The sequence below is a fragment of the Homalodisca vitripennis genome, chromosome 5 (assembly GCF_021130785.1).
Source record: "Homalodisca vitripennis isolate AUS2020 chromosome 5, UT_GWSS_2.1, whole genome shotgun sequence".
NCBI classification, from domain to species: domain Eukaryota; kingdom Metazoa; phylum Arthropoda; class Insecta; order Hemiptera; family Cicadellidae; genus Homalodisca; species Homalodisca vitripennis.
Window position 1 is genome coordinate 180,712,498 of NC_060211.1, and position 27,117 is coordinate 180,739,614.

Sequence of the window (27,117 nt, forward strand, 5' to 3'; positions counted from 1 at the left end):
ATTCTTGAAAACAAGAAGGCCGCGAAGTTGTCTACCAGTTTGACGGTAGAGTTAGTTTGATAATCAGATCCATCAGATTTTTGCACATACTTTCCTTGAATGTGGTACATTATGCGTGAATCATAAAATGCGTCTCCATGATCCAGTTTGAATGTTGTATTGTTATTGGGTGCATTGAAGTTGAGCTCTGAAACTGGCATTGCAGTTCTATACTCACTTCTTGCTATACCGCTCGAAAATTCAATATACAGTTTCTCCATCACTGGTTTTACCACTGATCACTGTTCTAATATATCCTCTCTTATATATAGGGTAAACGTTTATACTTGAACGTCAAATTACTTTTATACTCGAACGTCAAATTACTTTTATACTCGAACGTCAAATTACGTTCAGAGAACGTCAAATTACGTTTGGAGGGAGAACGTCAAATTACGTTTAGAGAACGTCAAATTACGTTCAGAGAACGTCAAATTACGTTCGGAGAACGTCAAATTACGTTCGGAGAACGTCAAATTACGTTCGGAGAACGTCAAATTACGTTTAGAGAACATCAAATTACGTTTAGAGAACGTCAAATTACGTTTAGAGAACGTCAAATTACGTTTAGAGTACGTCAAATTACGTTTGCTGTAACGTTGTACAACGAAGTATTACTCAACACTTAGTTTCCTTTTTAAATTGCACATGTATTTCCTTTTTTGTGGTTTAGCTGTTGTATTAATAGATATGAATCCATGAGGTGTTTTCCAGCACTCAAAACAGAGAGCCTCAAATTGGTTGAAAGTCATGTCAGAACCTACAAAGTCCTGGAACACTCTCTTTGTATAGTACTTGTTCATTGTAAACAGACACAACATATTAACATTGTTTCGTATGACCTGCATATCAACCCGACCATAGCTCTGACTCAGGTAGACACAAGAAATCCCTTTATGACGTCCTCTAATGAAATAGTCTTTGATTTTAGTTTGCTCTTCTAGGAGGCAGTCATCGAATACCACAAGTGAGTTTGGTTTGCAGTCATCGATAGAAATGAGATCTTGACAGGACGAATAGAAAAACGCTATGTGTCTTCTAAGGTTTTTTTCTAATCTACTGTATTGTTCACGCAGATCTACATATGCAGGTTGTTCTATTGAACGACTAAACACGTATAGATTCTTGGACGGAACTCCATCTTTGTTGTAAATGAAATTCAATAACAAGTTCGTTTTACCACTCCCAGACGGTCCTACAATAAGACACCGTAACGGTCTAGGTAAAAATTGGTCTTCGAATTTCTCTCTGCAATACACTTGAGTTTCCATAGTATGTTCTTTTACATACATTTGCAATTTAACAGTTTTCGCATATTCTATGATGACCCCATGCTAGGGTTTGGATATTGTCTTCGAGTACGAAACGCTTGTCGTCCTTTGATGAAAGTACCACTTTATGGTGTTCTACGCTGTAGAGGTTGTGTGCTTGACTCCGAATTGTATTCATCGTTTTGTAGTGCTCGATGTTACTAAACAAACAGTCTTTATAGTTGCTAAAGGTAATTTCATTTTCAACTACAGCTTTTTTCACGCCCTTAGACCTTTTTATGAAATGGTTGTCTTCTATATTGCTCGCATACATCTTGGATCGTAGTCCTACAAACTCTCGCATGATTCGACCATTAAGTTCATCTTTCATTTTACCCAGAACCTTTTTGTTTACGTGGGGAAGCCCATATTGGTTGGGGTTGGGGTAGTCACTTGTATCAAATAATCCAATTAAATTTTTCATGTCTTCACAGAAGTTTTTCGTTTTGATGTCATATATCAGGGAATCGGTATCGGTGTACACCATTTTTATGTTAGATCCATACTTCTCTTTCATTACATTGTAGTGGAAATCATACATCAGTGTCTTTGATATGTCTAGAATACTCATAGCTATGTAAATAGGTTTATTTAACAAAAGTTTTTTATTACTAAAATGTACAGCAACTAGGTTTTCTATAAAGATGGTTCGACTCTTAAAGTTCGGTTTGCTAACCCATCTTTCCACTAATTTGGATTTAGTACCCCAATGAATGTACACGATTTCTCATATTTTCCATAGTTTTTCCAAAAACTGAGTTGTTCGTTTGAAAAAGTCTTTCTCAAAATCATTTTTCGCCTTTGTACGCTCCATGGTATTCAGATTAATGTACGGTTGCAACCAATTGCTTTGACTGAAACTAAGAACTCTATGAACATGTTTTAGTTTCATACCCAGACTCAAATAAAGCTTTAAATTTTTGTAGTGTACGACATACTTTTCTTTGCTGTAGAGAGTTGTCAGAAGCTTTGCCATTTTCGACCCTGGTGGGACTCTACGTTCTGGAGCGAGAGGTAGATCAGAGTGTACGTCGTGTAGTTCTTCAGGATATTCCAAATCAACTTCTAATATGTACTGAATCAGCCTGTGGGTGAATCGTCACTAACTTTCATTACATCGATGTCTGTACTGCTCCACTGAAAGTTTGCATATGGTAGTTTTACAGACATTGCCCACCCATACAGATTGTTTGCATCCAAGTACATGAGGTAGTTGTTTGGTTTCGATTTGTCGTAGTCTTTCATGTAGGGATTGTTTGCCTTCGCATATCGATGAGAACACTGTGAAATACCACCACGAATACCCTTTTCAACCATGAGTACCATATCGATGTCAGTCAATAGGGACAGTTCGACTTTTGTAATTTTTAGCATTGCGTTCCAAGCCAACCCGGGTGCTGTGAAATACCATGCAGGATCTAATTTGTATGTATTGAGACATACATCCCTGAAGTTTTCCATAACATCTGCAAGCAGCAAGACATCGGTTTCGTTATATAGCATTGTATATTCTTTCATGTTCTGAATGTTAAAGGCGGTCCATACATCGCACGCATGTTTGTAATCTTCATTTGTTATGTGTTGTTTATTCAGTCTATTGTAAAATTCTTCTTGACTAGGTAGTGATGTTTCACTATATTTTTCTATACTGTCCATGTAGTCGTAAGGGTACACTCCTTTTCGTAGCAATAAATTTAGGTCCTTACCATTGTAATATGTTGAGATGTGTTTGAATTGAGATCTAGTCAGATTCTTTGCCAACCTATCGAGACTTTGTGACATGAACTTGAATGAATCGATGAATCGTAGTTCAATTCCACCTTCCACACTGACCGTAAAGGAAATGTACCGCTCCTCGTTGTTGGGTATCAATGATATGCGATTTTGGAACTTACCAAACTCTTTAATGAATAGGTGAGTGTCGTAACCTGCTAAATTATGAATGAAAACAGGAATGAACCTAGGTTTTTTGAAATTGATGTTACACTTGTTGTGAGCTGCTCCTCTAAACAAACCCGTCAAATGGTTATGGTCTCTAACACAATCATCACCAAGAAAATTTCCACAGATATGTCACGTAGTAGTAGATTTAAACATTTCCTGTTGCTCTTTTGTCATCAACTGCATGGGGATTATTGCTTCACTCTTGTAAAGTTCATTAATCCTTATCGACTCCTCAATCAATGATTTTACAAATACATGTGCAGCATCGTCTCCAAAGTATTTAATCGGTGGTTTGGAAAAGCCGTCCTCTGACACCCCATACATACAGAAGGAAATGGCATTATGTTTCTGATATTTAATAGTGAACGACTGATGATTACCATTACAATCCACTTTACACGGTTGACATGTTGAAGTAGGTGCTAGACAGCATTCAAAGTCTGCGTAATACACAAAGGGCACTCTCATTGAGCAATTGAAATGTTTAAATCTAATTACAGTTCCTGGCTCTGGTAGTTCCAATTTCACAGCATCGTGTGTGTTACAGTCTTCTCTATGCTTGATGAGTAAATCCTCTCTCGTAAAGTGTTGCAAACCCCTATTGCATATCCACATCTTATGTCCATTTCGTGAGATCTGTGAACTAACCAAACAGGACATATCTTTGATCCAGCAGTAGTGAGTGTTTGTTTTTTCTCTGATAAACAGTAGATTAACATGTTTTTCTATCTCGTTATCAGTTATTCTCAGCGGGAATATATCGAACTTGTCATCATAAGCATAGACATTAACAGAAATTCCACTACGTCTTTCAAACTTTGCTATATCATCAAGTTTCATGGGGCATTCGCAAGTTGCTAGTGCATGAAGCAGCTCTCGTTTGAAAGGTTCGTAATTGCTGATTCTTTCTGGATGAACCTTAACTGGATGTAAAGCTGCCAGAATAGACCACATAAAACATTTCTGATCTTCGTTTTTTACATTAATAACAGCCTTTTTGGATTGAATCTGTTTTGGTAGAACCACATATCTGGATCCGTGAAAAGGAACGTATCGGTTGACTCTGATCTCCAAGTCTTTCACACTTTTTAGTGACCATTGAGAACCGTTTGCCTCAAACTCCTCCATCTCAACCAACATCTTAAGTTTTGCTGAGTTATAATAGTCAGACAGAGACGTTGTCGAGTAAAGAATTTCATTTTTTGTTTTAAAGTTCATGACTTGAGTCACCTCCACATCGTTTATTATTTTCTTGAATTCAGCATGATAAACCATGTTTACCTTAAGATTTTTTTCTTTTACAGCTTCCTGAAGTTTTTCAACAACGAGTGGTTTGCATATCTCAAGAAACATTTTTGGATCTTTGATCCCACGTTTGTTCATAATCACATACGTTTTCAATCTTCCCGTGAATGCCGACTGGACTTCTGATATTTCATCAAGTATTGTCTGTGACTCCTCTGGAATACGTACCGGGACCAGATGAGGTGTTGAAGGTGATTCTGTTTCAGACAGAAGCTGTCTCTCTTCCATGGTAGGGCTAATCGAATTCTCACTATTAATTGTACTAGTCGGTGTCTCACTAATAATCTTTTTCACACCTGTAGGAATCTTTTGTGGTCTAGTCGGTTTTCGGATCATCGCTTCAAGAGCTATATCGTTTGTATTGACCTTCGGTACTTGTTTGACTTCCCTTGGTCGTTTTGGGTATTTCTTTACCAGCATGTTGATGTCTGGAGTAGGTGCCGGCAGTCTTGGTGTCAGTCTCGTAATGGGTAATATTTCACTCCTGTATCGAGGACCTTCATGAAGTGCTGACAAACGGATATGGCGTTTCGATTGTTTGTGACGGTTCCAGTTGGATGACTCTATTGGTGTTTCACAAATCCAACACATTTTACTTTTAGGAGCTGGTTTGATTTCCATCTTTTTCAGATGTTCGTTATATGTCATACCATGCTGGTTTCTGGCACATTTTTGAGATTTTTGGTGCCGAGCCATGTTGGAAACCGTTATTTCCTTACTGCATTTTGGACATGGTTTCTTCTGGGGTTTTATTTGAGCACGTACATCGGTCGGACTAAGCACGTTGTATGTTGGACTCTCTGGGATATGTAGTGGTGAATGGTATACAGGTCTATATGGTATATGCAGTGAATAGTCTGACTTATCCGGAACTTCAAATGGTGGTGGACCAAGTATTGATTTAATTTTCAATGAATCGGGGTGTATCCTTTTTACTGGTGGTTCAAACTTTGGAGCGTCAGCTGTAGATGGACCAATTATAGTTCTAATTTTGGAATAGAAATCTGGAGTGTCTAACATAGACAAATCAAAATCAGCAATCGCGTCTTGTTCTTCAGGTCTGAGATTTGAATAGGACTCTGGCAACATAGACATATCAAAATCAGCAATCGCGTCTTGTTCTTCAGGTCTGAGATTTGAATAGGACTCTGGCAACATAGACATATCAAAATCAGCAATCACGTTCTGGAATTGATTGTCACTCACAGCATCAGCGTAGTTTTCCAACATAGACATTCAAAATCCGGAGTTTGTCTGTCTAACGTGGACATGCATTTCTTTGTTTTTTTATGGCGGGACATGGAGGAGTTCCTGACTTCAGCACCACACCTTGAACATACTTGTTTCATCGAAGGAGGTTTTTCATTGAATCCGTTGGAAGAAGCATAAGCTGGTGGATTTGACGCTGACATACACTTCTTTGTGTTTTTTGGTGGCTACTGTAGAGCTGGCTACTCTCTTACTGTATGGGCAATTGACGATGGAAAAGGATGAGGTATGGATACACTTCTTTGTTTTTTGGTGGCGGGATAGGTTAGATGCAGTAACCTCTTCTCCACAATTCGGACATTTCTTGACTGATGATCTTCGAAGACCATCCGTAGCATTGAGAAATGCTGTTTGCTTGCTAGCAGGAGAAAACGCCATTATTATAGAGCTGGCTACTCTCTTACTGTATGGGCGATTGACGATGGAAAAGGATGAGGTATGGATACACTTCTTTGTTTTTTGGTGGCGGGATAGGTTAGATGCAGTAACCTCTTCTCCAAAATTCGGACATTTCTTGACTGATGATCTTCGAAGACCATCCGTAGCATTGAGAAATGCTGTTTGCTTGCTAGCAGGAGAAAACGCCATTATTATAGAGCTGGCTACTCTCTTACTGTATGGGCGATTGACGATGGAAAAGGATGAGGTATGGATACACTTCTTTGTTTTTTGGTGGCGGGATAGGTTAGATGCAGTAACCTCTTCTCCAAAATTCGGACATTTCTTGACTGATGATCTTCGAAGACCATCCGTAGCATTGAGAAATGCTGTTTGCTTGCTAGCAGGAGAAAACGCCATTATTATAGAGCTGGCTACTCTCTTATTGTATGGGCGATTGACGATGGAAAATGATGAGTTATGGATGGATGAGAATAGGAAGAGGGTGGGTGTGTGGGATGAGTGGAAGGAAGGATGAGAGCATTATTAATACATTTGACTCTAAAAGGAAGAGGAGTAGGAAGAGGGTGGGTGAGTGGGATGAGTGGAGGGAAGGATGAGAGCATTATTAATACATTTGACTCTGAACTAGAACATAGTTTTTTGTAACTCTTTTTCATAAAACGATCCTATTATTTCCTCACCAGACTGGTCTGCGATTTTGTAGGTAACAGGGCAAGTTTTGTTGACAGCCACAATCCGAAAAATTTCTCTTGTCCAATTTCTGCGGTATTTATTTCCAAATACATCTTTCTTTATAGTAATTCTTACACGGTCTCCAACCGAAAGTCTGGGTCTGAATACTAGACATCGTCCAGTGTTTGCGTACATGTTTCTTAAAGTTTGTTCATTGCTTGAATTCTCTTCTGATGGGCTCATCTTTATAGTGCTATGAAATTTACTGTTATATTGACGTAGAAGCTTCTGTAAATGTGACACCCATCTAAAAGAGTTTTGAATTTCAAAGTGCACGTTCATTTTTTTATTGAGAGTTCTATGGAAATGCTCTATAATGGCACTTTTTTCCTCATTTTCAGTATGGTATAACTTTATTTGATTTTTGTGTAAAAACTCTCTAAATTCCTTATTAACAAATTCTCGTCCTTTATCCGTGTGAAGAAGGTTCGGGGGTTTGTGACCAACCAATTTCGCTCTTCTTAATATTTTACCAAACGATTTAGTAACCTCTTGTGAGCTTTTAGTTTTTAATGGTTCTGACCACGCATATTTTGAAAACGTATCAATTACATTAAATATGTATCTGAATCCATCATTTTCCTTTGAAAACCTAATCATTACAACAAGGTCTGCAGCCCACAAATCATCAATACCCAAAGTTACAATTTTTCTCTTAGGGAATCGCTTAACCACAGGTTTATGAACCTCTAATGCTCGAAGCAGGATTTCTTTCCGACTTTTCTGCTTCATTAATTCCTGATACTATCCACAATACACTTACATTATACAAAACTAGTAATTTATAAGGTGCGGTGTCTCGCGCGGCGCGGCGGTGACTGGACAGTGACGAGGCGCGTACCGATTGTTTGTATACTTATAGAAACAACACGCGGTGTCTCACACGGCGCGGTGGTGGTGACGGTTCAGCAGTCGCGCGGCGCGGTGCTGACGAGGCGCATGCCGATTGCTTGTATACTTACAGTAACAACGCGTGGTGTCTGCGCGGTGACGGGTCAGCGATGACATGCGTGATGATTCGCGCGGCGCGGTTCTGACTACCCATACTCACACTCTTAGTCGCTCTCTAACAATTCTGTCCCAGATTCGGTCTCACACGGTTTGTCCCAGAACCGGTCTCGAGTGCGTTGTCCCAGGAACGGCCAAAGTATACTACTCTCGTCCTCAGGGTCACTGTTTATGACCATGGTGCCTAGTTCCTCTGTCAGCTGGGAGGTGTTATATGTCCTGTCTGGCACCAAAGGTCAAGGAGAGTATACAGACTAGTGATGATTGTACTCACTCTTCATGGTGGACTCGTCCTCAGGGTCACTGTTTATGACCATGGTGCCTAGTTCCTCTGTCAGCTGGGAGGTGTTATGTGTCCTGTCTGGTACCAGAGTGCCACTGTCCACCTCACTGTAGTTCACCATTGTCTTACTGTTCACTTCCTCCTCGTCCTACACACACACACACAGGGGTTTGTAGTTATCCACATTTTAGTATCCTTACTAAATATACTTGTTTAATAAACTATAAAAGGCTTGGAGAACAAACTTGTTTCCATCTAATTATACTGTATTCTCATCTGAAGAAATTGCATAAACAAAATACTTTAACACACATAATGCAAAACACATCATAAATCTATACAATGTTAGTTTATGAAAATAAAAATGTATCCAAGATAAAAGAAAACAATAATAACCTTTTACAGCCCCCAAACAGATATCACTTTCATGTCAATCAATTTCTAAGAAATAGTGGAATAAGAATAATTAGATTAAATGGAAATGGTCAAAAATCTTAAAATTTTTGTAAAACTACAATTTTTATTAGCCAAATAACTTTAATAACTATTTCTTTCTTATAACCACTGTATGAATCAGTTAATTTATTGGCAAAGTATTATAAGAATGGAGATAACATTGATTTTGATAATGTACAGCAACAGAGATGATTTTATTTACAGAAAATATTTTAACTGGAGAAGAAATCGATACGGCGATCTCTTGTGGGAGATATCAGAGGTTTATAGATAATAAAGGAGAGGCCGATCTCCTTTTAAGTCTTGTTAGTTCCACTTCATGGGCTACTGGCCTTTGCCAGGATCTTATCAAACAGAATAAGAGGGAGAGTCGATACAGTGCAAGGTCACTGTACTGTACTGATAAAAGGTGCAACAGTAACAGACAGGTTTTAAATCCATGCTATGTGTAATTCGGACCCAAAATCCAACTTCTTAGACTTCTCTGCCATCAGCTCTCCCAAGTTTTTAAAACTCTTGTAATTATTCAGAGTGAGTTCAGCCGAATTACAAAGATTACTTACCGACTCCATGTGGGTTTGCTTGGCCATGGCGGCATTGCTGGCGTTGTTCCTGCATCCTTGGTTCTCTCTTATCTCCCTTGCTTCTGCAATCATCTGGCCAAGTATTGTTGGTGGTTTGGCGTTTCCTATAAAACAAGTTGAGTAAAGTCTCTGTGATTATGTATATAAAAACATGTTCAGTTACACACTGTTCTTGACTATTCCCATAAAAGCACTTCATTGACATTTGAAACACCTATAAAATATCTATATGGAATAAAATACATTAGGCTAAAATCTTTTTTAGTTTGACAATCTTGCTTACAGCACACTTTGACTTACTTTTTACTAGCCATGGAAACCACAAAAACTAGTAAATAAAGATTATAGATAGATTTGGACACATCGAAAATCATTGCTGTAAAAGTTCTGTCTGAAGACTAAGGTCTGAATTGAGTGGTTGCAAAATTCAAAATTCTATATTAAGAGAACGATTTAGAAGAAAAGCATGGACTTGTACGAAACCATGACCACCAACCCCGAATTAAAAGTCCAATCATCAGCCTGAATGAAACATAGAAGCTAGTGCCTGAAAAAAGCTTGGTAAAAGTTGGATAAGCTCGGAGTAAAATCAAGAGTACGATGACAGTGTTCTTACCACAAAGGTATAGTGCACCACGAATAGTCCAGAGGGTCATACTATCACCAAGGAGTACCACGTTAAACTTTTGGGACATCTCAGGGAAGTTGTGTGCATAAACATCCTAACTTGTTATCCAGTGGAGACTGGTTGCTTCACCACGATAATGTTTTTGGCCTCGCAGCACATCCTCTGTACATATGGCGAGATATGATTTCTGGCTCTACTCGAAATTTACATCCACGGTCAAAGGAACCAGATTTTAAACAGTTACAGATCCACGGTCAAAGGAAGCAGATTTTAAACAGTTAAAGATCCATGGTCAAAGGAACCAGATTTTAAACAGTTAAAGATCCATGGTCAAAGGAACCAGATTTTAAAAACAGTTAAAGAGGTCAAACTGAATGCGGCAGCAACCAGCAAACTTGATGAGCTTGTTGCTTGATGTTGAGCACCTTGTTCCTTGATGTGGAAGGATTGTTTGAACAACTGCATTGTGTCCAAAGAGAGCGCTTTGAAGGAGACTAATGTTTGGTTTTGATTGTTAAACTAATTCTTCAGAAATATCGAACACTGTATACTTTCCGGGCAGCCCTCCTGCATGATAATTTTCATATTGTGATCGACAAGACACATCAGGAGTGTATGCAGAAATTGTATGCGGTGAAGATAAGTTGTGTGTGTCAACTAGTGGATAGCTCTCTAACATGCATCAGGAGTGTATGCAGAAATTGTATGCGGTGAAGATAAGTTGTGTGTGTCAACTAGTGGATAGCTCTCTAACATGCATCAGGAGTGTATGCAGAAATTGTATGCGGTGAAGATAAGTTGTGTGTGTCAACTAGTGGATAGCTCTCTAACATGCATCAGGAGTGTATGCAGAAATTGTATGCGGTGAAGATAAGTTGTGTGTGTCAACTAGTGGATAGCTCTCTAACATGCATCAGGAGTGTGTATGCAGAAATTGTATGTGGTGAAGATAAGTTGTGTGTGTCAACTAGTGGATAGCTCTCTAACATGCATCAGGAGTGTATGCAGAAATTGTATGCGGTGAAGATAAGTTGTGTGTGTCAACTAGTGGATAGCTCTCTAACATGCATCAGGAGTGTATGCAGAAATTGTATGCGGTGAAGATAAGTTATGTGTGTCAACTAGTGGATAGCTCTCTAACATGGTCAATATATTGTTTACAATTGTAATATATCGAAACTTTTAATAATATTCTCATGTTAACAAATTATATTTTAAAAGTTTAGTATTTCTTATTATTGTGTCTGAGTTTGCTCAAAATAATACAAAAATAATTAACAGTAAGATGTTTTGCTGATTTTATTGTTTGCTGCTACATACCGTACAGGTTGAACAATTCATTGTGCAATAGATTTTAACATTGTTTGATATCTTCTCATAGACTTTATTTAATCAAAGAAGATACACAGCTTTGTTAGAGAACTAAAGGAAGTCAAAATTAATATAGGTGTTTCATGATCAAAAGATATCAGCTTATTTTATTTTGTATTTATGGTCTCTATCGATACCTTCATAAACATAACTATCAACACGCAGTCTCCGAATAAAAAATTTTCATCCTTACCAAAATTACTTTTTAGTGTCTCATACACGTGTTATTCTGTAATAATGTAAAATGCACATACTCACCTTATAGTGAGAATGAAAAGAGAATTGCATTGTTTTCTGTTACCTTACACCATATGAAAGTTCAATACAGTTATTAGTCATACAAATGGTGTTTGCCTAACAATTTAATTGATATTTCTACTGTAACAAAACTAACCTATAAACTCATGATGTAACATCTCGCTGGCAGTCGCTCTTTCCTCAGGGTTCTTGACGAGGCAGCGGCTCACAAAGTCGATGAACTCCGAGGACCACTGGTCAGGTTCCCTGAAGGAGGGTGGTGGCTTTGTGGGGATCATGAAGATGGCCCTCATGGGGTGGATGTCCCCATAGGGTGGTTTACCCTCAGCCATCTCCAGTGCCGTGATACCTGCCACAGTACAGGATCAACTAATGGTAAAATTAATGCATAAAAAATGAAGTACTTCAAGGAATCTTTCAACGATAAAAACTTATAGATGCGACGGCTTACCTAGACTCCACATGTCAGCGACACAATCGTATCCAATTTCCTGGATAACTTCTGGTGCCATCCAGAAAGGTGTTCCTATCACAGTGTTTCGTTTTGCCATAGTGTCCTGTCACAGACATTGAGAGCAAAGTCACTAAATCATCGGGTAAAGGAACAGATCATAGTGAATGTTCTCTGTAACACTATGTAAATCAGAGATATAAGAATGTTTCTAACGTACCGTCAACTGGCCTGCAACCCCAAAATCTGCTAGCTTCGCATGACCCTCTGTGTTGAGCAGGATGTTCCCGGCCTTGATGTCTCTGTGGATCTTCCGTCTCAGGTGGAGGTACTCTAGACCTTTCAACGTGTCGCACAGTATCGTCGCAATCTCGTCTTCCGTCAGAGTTTTCTTTCTTAACCTCATGATGTCAGAGACAGAGCCAGCACCGCAGTATTCCATTACAATCTGCACATAAACACTATCTTCATAAAGAGACAGAACACAACTCCTCATGACAGGAAGTCAAATCACACTAAGAATTATTTTACAATCACCTTTAATAAATAATTAGCATTATTATATTTTTCTGTGTTGAGATACACGCTCAATAGAATATTAGTGATTATTTTTTTGGGTTATAAAAGCTTTATGATAAATGAAAACTAAACAGCATGTGAAACCTATTGTAAACAGAATAATGAAGACGTTAAAGTAAAAATGTGAAAACAATACTTGACATTGTATCTCTACAATATATATTCAACAATGTTGTATCTAGGACTAACTAAAACATCTTCCTTGTGTTACTGTAAGTTTTCAATTTGGATAAAAACAAGTAGGCCACTATATTATTGTACGAATAAGTGGATATTATACATCAATTTTAGATTGATATATTACAAAATATTTCAATCATTATAGCTGCAGATGTTCAATGTCTCTCACCTTGTCATGTAAACCCTTACACTAATGATAATAAAATTCTGAATTCTCACCCAAAGATCTGTATTCTTGAAGTAGGAGCCGTAGTATTTAACGACATAAGGACTGTCGCACTGCTGCATGATAGAGATCTCTTTGATGATCTCTTGCAAGTCTGTGTCCACCGGAACCTGCTTGATGGCCAACACCTGACCGGACTCCTTGTGTAAAGCCTTGTACACGCTGCCGTACGATCTGTAACAGTCAGTCATGTGCACGTCACTTTCAGTATTTAACCACGTAAGGACTGTCACACTGCTGCATGATAGAGATCTCTTTGATGATCTCTTGCAAGTCTGTGTCCACCGGAACCTGCTTGATGGCCAACACCTGACCGGACTCCTTGTGTAAAGCCTTGTACACGCTGCCGTACGATCTGTAACAGTCAGTCATGTGCACGTCACTTTCAGTATTTAACCACGTAAGGACTGTCGCACTGCTGCATGATAGAGATCTCTTTGATGATCTCTTGCAAGTCTGTGTCCACCGGAACCTGCTTGATGGCCAACACCTGACCGGACTCCTTGTGTAAAGCCTTGTACACGCTGCCGTACGATCTGTAACAGTCAGTCATGAACACGTCACTCTACAGTATTTAACCACGTAAGGACTGTCACACTGGTGCATGATAGAGATCTCTTTGATGATCTCTTGCAAGTCTGTGTCCACCGGAACCTGCTTGATGGCCAACACCTGACCGGACTCCTTGTGTAAAGCCTTGTACACGCTGCCGTACGATCTGTAACAGTCAGTCATGTGCACGTCACTTTCAGTATTTAACCACGTAAGGACTGCCACACTGCTGCATGATAGAATGACATTAACATAAAAAATTCCTACAGTAGATTGTAGGCTTGACACTGAAACTGTCAACTGGCAAATCAAGGGTTAAATTTCAATAAATTTATGATTTTTACTTGTTTTGAGGAGTTTAATAAGTATTAAAAGTGGCATATTTAATTATAAAGTAGAAATACCCCAGTTGAAATATCACATCATGATAGGCTTCACTGTTATTGCATGGGAAACTTCAAGTTTATAGTTTGTTTCTGCAAACAAACAGAGAGACAGAAAAGAAATGTTTCCTGTCTAGAAGAGAGATTTTGCCAGCCCTCTGAGTGACAGGTTTCAATACGGGGCCAGCCAAATACAAAGGAGGGATATGCACCACCACCGAGGTCAATCTCATCCTTGTCTAGGTAGAAACAAAGTTTCATGTAAAATGTAAGACAGATGAAATCATTCTGTAGATATAATGTGGATAGTTAGACTACACTAACGCTCAGCCAGTTCCACTGAGTAAATTAGGCATCTCTGAGAAATAACAGGGGATTGGAGATGATAGAAAGATTTCTTGATTCTTTTGATAGACTTTTTAATGGAATTATCTATACATTTCAAATGATGACTTGAGTAGAAAAAACTAACAATATTATAAGGGCGATCTTGCTTTGAATGGCTGAAAGGACTTCATAAACTTAACTGTTTTTACAAAATTTAAGGTCTTTAGTACACAAAACTTGGTCTTTTCTTCCTGGTAATATTGTTAAGACCTCGTGGCCATAATTTTGCCTTAAATTGAGATATTTCTCTTTTTATATAAATTATATGTAAACCTATTTCTGAATGTGAAACCTACAAACAATGTGTTAAATCAGACTTTTGTTTTTTACAGGAAAGATAAAATTTCCATACAAGTAAAACTCTAAAATTCAACAGATATATTCATGCAGTTTATACCAAATATACACTTTTAATACTGTAGAATTTAAAATAAAATGTAACCACAATAAACTTGAAATTTACAAGACAGTTAACTATTGGGATGTACCAGACACAAAATAGATAAACAAATGAAAAACACGGATTGGAACATTTTACACACTGCTAGAGACAATTTCTTTTTCATTATTTTTTTCTCCATATCTTGTAGTCTGAAATATTCCCTTTAAAATTATATATAAAAATAAGTATTGTGTTTTTTCAAATGTAATCTATTTTTAGTTTCAGTGAATGTTTTGAGGTGTTTAAAAGTCCAGCTCTCGCACGATGACACAGAACATCTCCACTTGCCAGATCGTATGTATAATGGTTTTCATAAAGCCAATTATCAGAGATCTGTCCCATGCAAGATTGTTTTGAGGCAAAAAAACAGAATAAGTAATGAGTCAACAATGTAATTTGAGTTTTGTTCATAAAGAAAAATTTGTAAGACAACACTCTTACATTGGTGTGTATTTGGCAGTATCTTGTTTTAATGAATGTGCAGTGGTTTTCTGCAAAGGATTGGATGAATGTGGGCTTAATCTGTACAAACACTAGTTTATGGCTGTCAAAAAGTTGACCAAATAAGAATCAAGACACCATAGAAACTACAAGACGAGTTTGAAAAGAAGATAAAACAACATAAAAACCTTTTAAAAAAACACTAGAAGACAAATTTGAGGAAGAAGTTCCATCCTATGGACCAGGATCATATCAAAGCTACTTGTTTTGTTATTAGGTAGTAATACTTCTTTTATTGCATATTCCAAAAACTTTTTAAATCTTATCTTATTTTTTAACAGAATTCCTTTGATATTTCATTCTCAAATATTTAATGCTAGAGTATAACATATATCTTCTCAGGTAGGACCAATAAAATATATAAAAAATTATTTAAACAAAAACATATTTTAATGTTGTTTGGTTCACAATATAAAGAAAAAGAATATTAATTTCATTGGAAAAACAAACAGAAGCAAATCATCACAAATAGGTCCTGAGAATAAGGAAAATTAGTTAACATGAAAAAGAATACGGCATAGTGTTCCCCTTAAAGTAGGTTTCCTTTTCATTACATTATTTAACTTGTTGAAGAATACTGACAGCTATAACTGTTAAACCTACTCGAGGAAGTAAAGACACTTCTTAGTTATATTTATTGCATGTGTCATGGGTGAAGATCCAAAATACTGTTATCCTTTTAGTGTGGTAATAGTTTTGAATGCACTGAATAAAAGCTAAAATTCATTGAAATCCCTCAACGTATCCAACAGAGTTGCATGTTGTAGTGGTAATACATTGATATATCTTTACTGAGTACAAAGCTACTGAGTACTTGCACTTAAGCTAAAATTCATTGAAATCCCTCAACGTATCCAACAGAGTTGCATGTTGTAGTGGTAATACATTGATATATCTTTACTGAGTACAAAGCTACTGAGTACTTGCACTTAAGCTAAAATTCATTGAAATCCCTCAACGTATCCAACAGAGTTGCATGTTGTAGTGGTAATACATTGATATATCTTTACTGAGTACAAAGCTACTGAGTACTTGCACTTAAGCTAAAATTCATTGAAATCCCTCAACGTATCCAACAGAGTTGCATGTTGTAGTGGTAATACATTGATATATCTTTACTGAGTACAAAGCTGCTGGGTTTCTTGCACTTAAGCTAAAATTCATTGAAATCCCTCAACGTAACCAACAGAGTTGCATGTTGTAGTGGTAATACATTGATATATCTTTACTGAGTACAAAGCTGCTGGGTTTCTTGCACTTAAGCTAAAATTCATTGAAATCCCTCAACGTAACCAACAGAGTTGCATGTTGTAGTGGTAATACATTGATATATCTTTACTGAGTACAAAGCTGCTGGGTTTCTTGCACTTAAGCTAAAATTCATTGAAATCCCTCAACGTATCCAACAGAGTTGCATGTTGTAGTGGTAGTAAACAGTTTGGGACTCACCCTTCTCCAAGTTTACAAATGATGTCAAAAACTTCTTCTGGTTGCCTGGTGAGACTCTCTTCCGACAGTTTCTTGAGCTCACTGCAACAAGTAGAAAATACATCAGCATGGCTGTAGTTATACAAGCTAATAATGTCATGAATTGTATTTGGTATTTAGTTTGATAGTAGTTTCATTTACTTAGAAAAACCCCCTTACAATAAAAAATAGTTAAGTAAGTATTAATGGTAAAGGATAATCAAAATACGAGAAATAATAATGTTGGATATGCAAGACAATCAATAAATGCCATTAAGCTTACGCAAATTAAATTGAAATACATATTTTGAACCAATTTTAACTCCCCTATTTTTATTTTTTTTGACAGTTAATGTAAAAACATACATGTGTTTATTTAAAAAAAATCTATAATAATAAAGAGTGAAATAAAAATGAAAAAATATAAATTTAAACAGAATTATACTAAACTTTCTTTAAAAACCTTACCATTTAGCTAGCATACTCACTTTTTTGTAAAATTACTCAAATAATTCTTAATATTAAATTTATATTTGCCAAACCTTGTATTTGTAAACAATTAAAAAAACATTCTTTCAGTATAAATTATGTTCTTTTTAAACAATTAAATTCAATAAACTAATTAAAAAATAATTTTCGCTCATTATAATTTTGAGTTCCATTTTCATGATATTAAAAATGTTAGTATTTTTATTTTTATTGAGACAATTATTTTCATTTTTTAATTCATTATAATGACAACATAGTAAATTATATTGTTTAACTAAACTAACCAATCAAATTACAAACCATCAGCACAAAAACAAGCAATTTTCCATTCATTGACATTGAGGTGGTAAAAATACTTCTCTACCAGAAGAGATTCATAGATGGAGTTTTTAATGGATAAGATTTAGTAGAATGTACGTTTAAAAAATAAACATGTGAAAAAGAACCCTAATGTTTTAAGCAATATATGGACAAGATTTTTAAAATATCTAAAAACGTAGGTACACGTTAATATTGAATACACAATAAAAATTAAATTGAAAAATGAACTAAAAATTCAAAATATACTGTATAAAATAAAATAAATCAGGAATATACCAAATACAAGTTAATTGCTGCAATAAGAAATACATGGGATAACAAAATGAAAATTTCCTACAAAATGTACGGTATATAACATTACTCCCACATCAAAATAAATAGAGAAAACAAATCTGCAGTTCCAAACCATTGTATCAGTGTAGGACACACCCATCTCCAAAGAAAACTTTAATTTATTAAAACATGAATGTTATTCTTGTAATTCCTTAGTAAAATTGCTAGTTTTCAAAATATTCAAAGTTAAAATGTTTTAATGGTTGCCATTTTGAAATTATTACAGATAATATAATAATTTTTTGTCGTAATTGGCCTTGTTACCATACACATTTTTTTTAGAAAAAAAAACTATATTGGAAAGGTATTGTTTTATTTACATTTAGTACTATTTACTTACATACGAGGTGTGTTAGAAAAGTAATGAGATTGGTAACACTGCGGGAGATCTGGCAACGTTGTGTCTACCGGCTGACGCTAAACCTGTTTATTTATCCCTTCCACTTCCTCAGTCCGAGTTACAACTCCGTACAGTTAACACATTAGTTTTGACAGCGCCATTAGTAAAGTTGTGTTTTAATTGTGCGTCACAGAAATGGAGCATCGAAATTTAGAGCAACGTTGTGCAATAAAGTTTTGTGCTAAACTTGGTGAAATCCGCGAGTGTGACTTTTGAAAAGTTGAAACAGGTCTATGGGAAACAGTGCTTATCGATAGCACAAGTTTTTCCGCTGGCACAAATCATTTTTGGAAGGCCGAGAACACGTTGAAGATGAACCTCGCTCAGGGAGACCTTTGACTTCAAGAACGGACGAAAACATGGATCGTGTGAGGGCGCTTGTGAGATCAGACCGTCGTTTAACAATAAAGATGATCAGTGAACAGCTAAATTTAAACACTTTCACCGTGCATCAAATTGTGACAGATGATTTGAACATGCGAAAGGTTTGTGCCAAATTGGTGCCGAAAAATCTCACAACTGAACAGAAGGACAATCGAAAAAATGTGTGCGTTGATCTTCTTGAGAGGATTGCTAATGACCAAGAATTCTTCAATTGTGTGATCACTGGTGATGAATCCTGGATATTTGAGTACGATCCTGAAACAAAGCGGCAAAGTAAAGAATGGCACACTTCGTCATCTCCTCGGCCGAAGAAATGTCGAATGAGCAAATCAAAGATCAAGACCATGCTAATTTGTTTTTTTGACAGGAAAGGTATCGTACACAAAAGAATTTGTTCCACCAGGACAAACTGTCAACCAAGTGTTTTATAAAAGTGTCCTTGAAAATTTGAGGAAAAGAGTGATCCGTGTGAGACCGGAAATTGCAGACAAGTGGATGCTTCATCATGACAATGCTCCCATGTCACACGGCCATTTCCATCTGTGAATTTTTGAACTCAAAACGCATTACTGTTGTTCCTCAACCCCCCTATTCACCTGATTTAAGTCCTTGTGACTTTTTCCTCTTCACGAAATTGAAACATGTCCTAAAAGGACGTCATTTTGGAACTCTGGAGAACATTCAAAAGACTGTGACCGACCAGTTAAAAGCCATACCAATTGAAGACTTCCAGCGCTGCTACCAAGAGTGGGAACGACGACTCCGCCGATGTATAGCTGCCCAAGGAAACTACTTTGAAGGGGATAACATTGTTGTTTGAAAATAATAAAAACTTTGGTTAGTATGAAATCAGTCTCATTATTTTTCTAACACACCTCGTAAATAGTCAAAAAATGTTCAAAAACCTTTTTTTAGTTATGTTAGTTTCAGTATAACATATTAGAAGAATGAGTTATTATTTAATAATTGAGCCCATTTCATGCTGAATAAAATCAGATACAATTTTGAAAATTGGTTGCGAAAAGAGCCAAATATTGGTGAGAATTTTCAACAGGCACATCTCAGTAAAAGGTCAGGATTATTTAGTTAATTTTGCAAAAAATGACTGGGATTGAAAGTGTCAAGTTTTACCATAGGTTTTTAAAAAAATTATAAACACCTAAGACTACCTACATTAAATAAACGTGAAAAATAATTTTGTTTTTGGCAGATATAACACTTTTATGAACGTTTATTTTAAACTCTGCAAAACATTTAAAAGTGACCGTGGCAATTTGAAAACATATACACTATGGTGAAAGGCTTAGCAATATGGAGACATGTAACTACAATTGTTTGGCAGCAAAAGGGTTAACACTCACAGTTTTGTGAAGATTTTATAATATGGTATTCAGCCTAGACAAAATTTTACTTTTTCTCATACAGGACCTTGATTTGATTAAAAACATAAGTAGTTGCTTTTTTATACAGCGGCCACTATTTATTAAATATTGTAGCAAGAGATATTGGTATGTAATATTCAACATACTTCTAACCTCCTTTTTGGAGAAAGAATAGTATGGGTTTAGATATTTTGAGACGTGGGAAAATATTTTGCTCCATGATTTAATTTAAAAAAGGTACTTTATATTAACTGAGTACTCTTCACAAGTTAGAGAAACCAAGTTAAGTCTAAATTAGCAGAATATTCAATTTTAAAACAATACTGAGTAAATCGAGTGAACATTAAAACAAGATACAACACAAATAAAATCACTTTACTAGGGTAAATATAATGTATATTCAGTTTTTATAAGTATGAATATGTCTACAAGTTTAAACAAGACAAACACAGGATGTGTCACAGATGAACCCTAATCATACAATGAAAGTTGTCCCAACATTCTGTGGGAGAGAGACAAGATGTTACAAACCTCAGGAACAATGTTACTATTTCGGTGGCAGGCTTCTACTATCTGTCTAAATATAACAGGACATCTGTGCTTGTTTAGAACCTGACAGAGAAATGATTCCCCACAACAAACCATTATCATTGCTTGAACTTACCAACAAAATCTAAAACTAAGTTAAGCTATTTATTCTGTTAATGATTAAAAAATACTGATATACATCAATCTTTCATTTGAAATCCCTTTCAGTAAATACAGCATTATTTAAAACAACCAAATGTTTCCAAAAATCCAGTGAAATGTTGACAGACGGACTGTCAATATTGTCCCTGACAGCTATTGTCCATATGTCCATTCTCTACCCTTGTCAAATTACGAGAACTTTAAACATTGATGATTCAAACATATTCTGCCACATTAGTGATGGGGTGTGATAGTTTAAAATTTTCTAAAAAATAACGTACCAACAAGGTGATAATAAAACATGTTAAAATTTCAAACAGCCATTAGTTTTCACCATTAATACTCTTTTACCAAAATCTTTAAAATTAGGGTTACTAGATGTGACTTTCCATAAGAAATATTGGAGTCACCCCAGATAGCCATTTTGAAAAAAAGCCGCAAAAGTAACCAAATACTACATTCTCATTCACTGCCAGATATGTTACGTTTGTGGTTTTCCTGGATGAAGCAGTGAAAACTATACAAGGGCTTTGAAATAGCCACCACTTCCTCATGGTTTTGTGCAGAACCAAGTGGTCAGTGATGTGATTAACCAGTACCAACCTTCCTACCACCACCAGCAGCAGGGATATATTTGTGTTAAGCTTATTTTCTGGGTACCGTTCCTGGCAAACTTCCTTAATATAAAGATAGTATTGTCAACAAGAACTCGAATCTTCATTGATCTACAGTTGCCAAAGTAGTTTTATTACTCCTTTTGCAATATCAAGACATCCCTGTGGCAAAGAAGAAATATTTGGTAAGTAAAGACCTAACTCAAACTTCACCAATTAGGACATGTAGAAAACGCAAGTCGAGAAACGTGTCATTTGGATGTGTTATAAACATTTAATCTTGAAGAACCTTCAACAATTTTAAACTTTTTATTCTAAAAAACGTTTATTTCTATTTGAAAACTATTACGGATTTTAAAAATATTCTATTATTAAATTTAAATTTTTTAACATCTGGACATAATGTTTAATGTGTAGGCTTGTGACAGACTTCAGCTCTCATTCCATGCTTTGTTCATCAGCTAGGTCAACCACAACTGGAGAACTCTTCGTGCTTTATAAAATTTCATAGTTAATATCCCACTTTTCTGTATTTCCCTACTGTAATTATTTACACCTTCCCATTTTCAGTACTTGCAATTTTAACATAAGAAATGAATTATTTTCTCTTGTAGTAACAGAATCCAATTAATGTTTTCATTTATCTAGGTAATTAGAATACAACCTAAAGTAAATTTACAATATAAAAAATATTCAATAACTTTTCATCTTCATTCAAATATATTTGTATTATTTGAAAAATTATTTTTTTTAATTCAAATTTATGTTTAAAAGTGTAATCCCACATCATAGTCTAACTATTAAGCATGTTTACATTGATTTGGTACTTCTGTTATTAATGATCTTTTCCATCGTTAAAGATGCTTTAAAAGTGACGCAAAGCTCTCGAGAACCCCCTAACAAAATGAAAATACATTCTAATGACTTCTAGTCGGACTGAGAGCCAAACAAACCGCACCAGTTGTCAGTGTGGTGTTGCGGCAGAGAGGCACACATGAGTCGGCGCAGCCTGCGAACACGGCAAGTCTGGCAGTTGATGGTAGGCATACTGGGCTCGAACACTCCACCGTTCTTAAACACCAGTGTGTTCTCCATAGTTCTCCAATCTTCATCACTTCACATTCCCATCACTGTACTGCAGTCACACAGTCACACACTGACACGCACAGTCCATGACCAATACACATGAGAGTACACATAGTAAATGACATTGCTTCATTTTGAAATGCACCTTTCTTAGAGTCAGTGAAGTTGTTGAAATTTTTGATATATCAAAGCCTATCCAGTAATAACAGGGAATGCCAGAAATAGTGCCAGTGACTGCCAGATGATGGCTCCATTCCAGCAGGTTGGATGACTCCAGCCTCTCACAATATTTGTTCAATCATAAAATAGGAATGTTGGAGTTGAAAATCAAGTCCATTCCATCCCTATGATAAATTTCAGAACTAATAGATAAAAATATTTAAATAAACATAAAAGTTACAAAAATTTCCTACATAAAATAATTTTAAATTTTGTAAGAACAATAGTTTCTCAGTAACTTCTCCATGTTTTTAAATAGTTTATTATAGGTTTTATTGTTGTACCTTTCTTTGAGAGCCTTTAATACAGCTTCATTATATTGAAGGAAGAATGCAACTTTGAATTAAAAATAAATCATGATGTTTCTACTAATAATATAATTGTTTAATGGTACAATTTATCTAATAGAAATTATTGGTTGAGCACTTAGAGGCCTCCCCCACCCGTCGCTGATCAACGAAATCTGATTTCTGTCTGTCAGTACATACTACAACTGTTGATCTACAGGATTTATCTTCATATTTGTTAAAACTTGAACACAAATACACAATAATTATTTTCTTTTTGCCAAAACGCTATTGAAATGAGGACTAGACATTTTCGTTATGTAGTTTCAAATGCATTTACTAACTTTCAACATTAATATTATCTTTACTGAAAAACCAAATAAATTATGTAATCTTCCAATAACAAATATACATTTGCTTAAATAACATATTTTCAATGTTTATATTTCAAAGTGGAAAAAATAGAGATATCAAGATTGCACAACAAGGTAGTTCAGGAAGAAAAGGGACTCTTTATATTGGAGCACCTCTAGAATGTAAAGAATCCCTTTGAGGATTCAACAACCCTCCATGTTCCTGCAGGCAAAGTGATGTTTCCACTACAAACTAGTCTATATTGCCCAATGACCATATAAGGAAATATACAACAAATATTTGACCTTGACGTTGTACACTAATGAATGAAGGTGATCGTAATAGGTGTAGCCTCGTTATGACTAATTGCAAGGTGCCTTAATAGCCGTAACTAAGGGGATGTACAATAAAGATTTGATTTTGACGTTGTACACAAATGAATGAAGGCGATCGTAATAGGTGTAGCCTCGTTATGACTAATTACAAGGTGCCTTAATAGCCGTAACTAAGGGGATGTACAATAAAGATTTGATTTTGACGTTGTACACAAATGAATGAAGGTGATCGTAATAGGTGTAGCCTCGTTATGACTAATTACAAGGTGCCTTAATAGCCGTAACTAAGGGGATGTACAATAAAGATTTGACTTTGACGTTGTGCACTAGAATGAAGGCGATCGTAATAGGTGTCGCCTTGTTATGAATAATTACAAGGTGCCTTAATAGCCTTAACTAATGGGATCTACAATAAAGATTTGACTTTGACATTGTGCACTAGAATGAAGGCGATCGTAATAGGTGTCACCTCGTTCTGAATAATTACAAGGTGCCTTAATAGCCGTAACTAATGGGATGTACAATAAAGATTTGACTTTGACGTTGTGCACTAGAATGAAGGCGATCGTAATAGGTGTCGCCTCGTTATGAATAATTACAAGGTGCCTTAATAGCCGTAACTAATGGGATGTACAATAAAGATTTGACTTTGACGTTGTGCACTAGAATGAAGGCGATCGTAATAGGTGTCGCCTCGTTATGAATAATTACAAGGTGCCTTAATAGCCGTAACTAATGGGGTGTACAATAAAGATTTGACTTTGACGTTGTGCACTAGAATGAAGGCGATCGTAATAGGTGTCGCCTCGTTATGAATAATTACAAGGTGCCTTAATAGCCTTAACTAAGGGGTGTACAATAAAGATTTGACTCTGACGTTGTGCACTAGAATGAAGGCGATCGTAATAGGTGTCGCCTCGTTATGAATAATTACAAGGTGCCTTAATAGCCGTAACTAATGGGGGGTGTACAATAAAGATTTGACTTTGACGTTGTGCACTAGAATGAAGGCGATCGTAATAGGTGTCGCCTCGTTATGAATAATTACAAGGTGCTTAATAGCCGTAACTAAGGGGGTGTACAATAAAGATTTGACTTTGACGTTGTGCACTAGAATGAAGGCGATCGTAATAGGTGTCGCCTCGTAATGAATAATTACAAGGTGCCTTAATAGCCTTAACTAAGGGGGTGTACAATAAAGATTTGACTTTGACGTTGTGCACTAGAATGAAGGCGATCGTAATAGGTGTCGCCTCGTAATGAATAATTACAAGGTGCCTTAATAGCCTTAACTAAGGGGGTGTACAATAAAGATTTGACTCTGACGTTGTGCACTAGAATGAAGGCGATCGTAATAGGTGTCGCCTCGTTATGAATAATTACAAGGTGCCATAGCCGTAACTAAGGGGTGTACAATAAAGATTTGACTTTGACGTTGTGCACTAGAATGAAGGCGATCGTAATAGGTGTCGCCTCGTTATGAATAATTACAAGGTGCCTTAATAGCCGTAACTAAGGGGGTGTACAATAAAGATTTGACTTTGACGTTGTGCACTAGAATGAAGGCGATCGTAATAGGTGTCGCCTCGTTATGAATAATTACAAGGTGCCTTAATAGCCGTAACTAAGGGGGTGTACAATAAAGATTTGACTTTGACGTTGTGCACTAGAATGAAGGCGATCGTAATAGGTGTCGCCTCGTTATGAATAATTACAAGGTGCCTTAATAGCCGTAACTAAGGGGGTGTACAATAAAGATTTGACTTTGACGTTGTGCACTAGAATGAAGGCGATCGTAATAGGTGTCGCCTCGTTATGAATAATTACAAGGTGCCTTAATAGCCGTAACTAAGGGGGTGTACAATAAAGATTTGACTTTGACGTTGTGCACTAGAATGAAGGCGATCGTAATAGGTGTCGCCTCGTTATGAATAATTACAAGGTGCCTTAATAGCCGTAACTAAGGGGGTGTACAATAAAGATTTGACTTTGACGTTGTGCACTAGAATGAAGGCGATCGTAATAGGTGTCGCCTCGTTATGAATAATTACAAGGTGCCTTAATAGCCGTAACTAAGGGGGTGTACAATAAAGATTTGACTTTGACGTTGTGCACTAGAATGAAGGCGATCGTAATAGGTGTCGCCTCGTTATGAATAATTACAAGGTGCCTTAATAGCCGTAACTAAGGGGGTGTACAATAAAGATTTGACTTTGACGTTGTGCACTAGAATGAAGGCGATCGTAATAGGTGTCGCCTCGTTATGAATAATTACAAGGTGCCTTAATAGCCGTAACTAAGGGGGTGTACAATAAAGATTTGCCTTTGACGTTGTGCACTAGAATGAAGGCGATCGTAATAGGTGTCGCCTCGTTATGAATAATTACAAGGTGCCTTAATAGCCGTAACTAAGGGGGTGTACAATAAAGATTTGCCTTTGACGTTGTGCACTAGAATGAAGGCGATCGTAATAGGTGTCGCCTCGTTATGAATAATTACAAGGTGCCTTAATAGCCGTAACTAAGGGGGTGTACAATAAAGATTTGCCTTTGACGTTGTGCACTAGAATGAAGGCGATCGTAATAGGTGTCGCCTCGTTATGAATAATTACAAGGTGCCTTAATAGCCGTAACTAAGGGGGTGTACAATAAAGATTTGACTTTGACGTTGTGCACTAGAATGAAGGCGATCGTAATAGGTGTCGCCTCGTTATGAATAATTACAAGGTGCCTTAATAGCCGTAACTAAGGGGGTGTACAATAAAGATTTGACTTTGACGTTGTGCACTAGAATGAAGGCGATCGTAATAGGTGTCGCCTCGTTATGAATAATTACAAGGTGCCTTAATAGCCGTAACTAAGGGGGTGTACAATAAAGATTTGACTTTGACGTTGTGCACTGGAATGAAGGCGATCGTAATAGGTGTCGCCTCGTTATGAATAATTACAAGGTGCCTTAATAGCCGTAACTAAGGGGGTGTACAATAAAGATTTGACTTTGACGTTGTGCACTAGAATGAAGGCGATCGTGATAGGTGTCGCCTCGTTATGAATAATTACAAGGTGCCTTAATAGCCGTAACTAAGGGGATGTACAATAAAGATTTGACTTTGACGTTGTGCACTAGAATGAAGGCGATCGTAATAGGTGTCGCCTCGTTATGAATAATTACAATGTGCATAGCCGTAACTAAGGGGATGTACAATAAAGATTTGACTTTGACGTTGTGCACTAGAATGAAGGCGATCGTAATAGGTGTCGCCTCGTTATGAATAATTACAAGGTGCCTTAATAGCCGTAACTAAGGGGGTGTACAATAAAGATTTGACTTTGACGTTGTGCACATATGAATGAAGGCGATCGTAATAGTTGTAGTCTCGATATTTTGGTTCCTGTTTAGATGTGGACTCCAGATTCCAGGATTTGAGTATCTGACAGTGTCAGACTTCAGACGCTACACTAAGAGG

At 36.6% G+C, this 27,117-nt stretch overlaps 1 protein-coding gene across 2 annotated transcripts in view; it reads right to left on the minus strand.

Annotated features, from left to right (window-relative positions):
- LOC124363259 (serine/threonine-protein kinase 3) overlaps window positions 1-27,117 on the minus strand; it is a 54,616-nt gene that overhangs the window by 21,107 nt on the left and 6,392 nt on the right. Inside the window, exons 2-9 of one of the 2 annotated variants that reach the window (XM_046818466.1) lie at window positions 22,329-22,800; window positions 16,740-16,820; window positions 13,019-13,199; window positions 12,261-12,488; window positions 12,041-12,146; window positions 11,726-11,938; window positions 9,312-9,436; window positions 8,284-8,440 (exon numbers count right to left, since the gene is read on the minus strand). In XM_046818466.1, the coding sequence (XP_046674422.1) occupies window positions 8,284-8,440; window positions 9,312-9,436; window positions 11,726-11,938; window positions 12,041-12,146; window positions 12,261-12,488; window positions 13,019-13,199; window positions 16,740-16,820; window positions 22,329-22,465 (1,228 nt within the window). In that variant the 5' untranslated portion in view covers window positions 22,466-22,800. Of the gene's footprint in view, window positions 1-8,283; window positions 8,441-9,311; window positions 9,437-11,725; window positions 11,939-12,040; window positions 12,147-12,260; window positions 12,489-13,018; window positions 13,200-13,277; window positions 13,413-16,739; window positions 16,821-22,328; window positions 22,801-27,117 lie in introns of those variants that run through there. The other variant, XM_046818465.1, reaches the window with a different exon arrangement.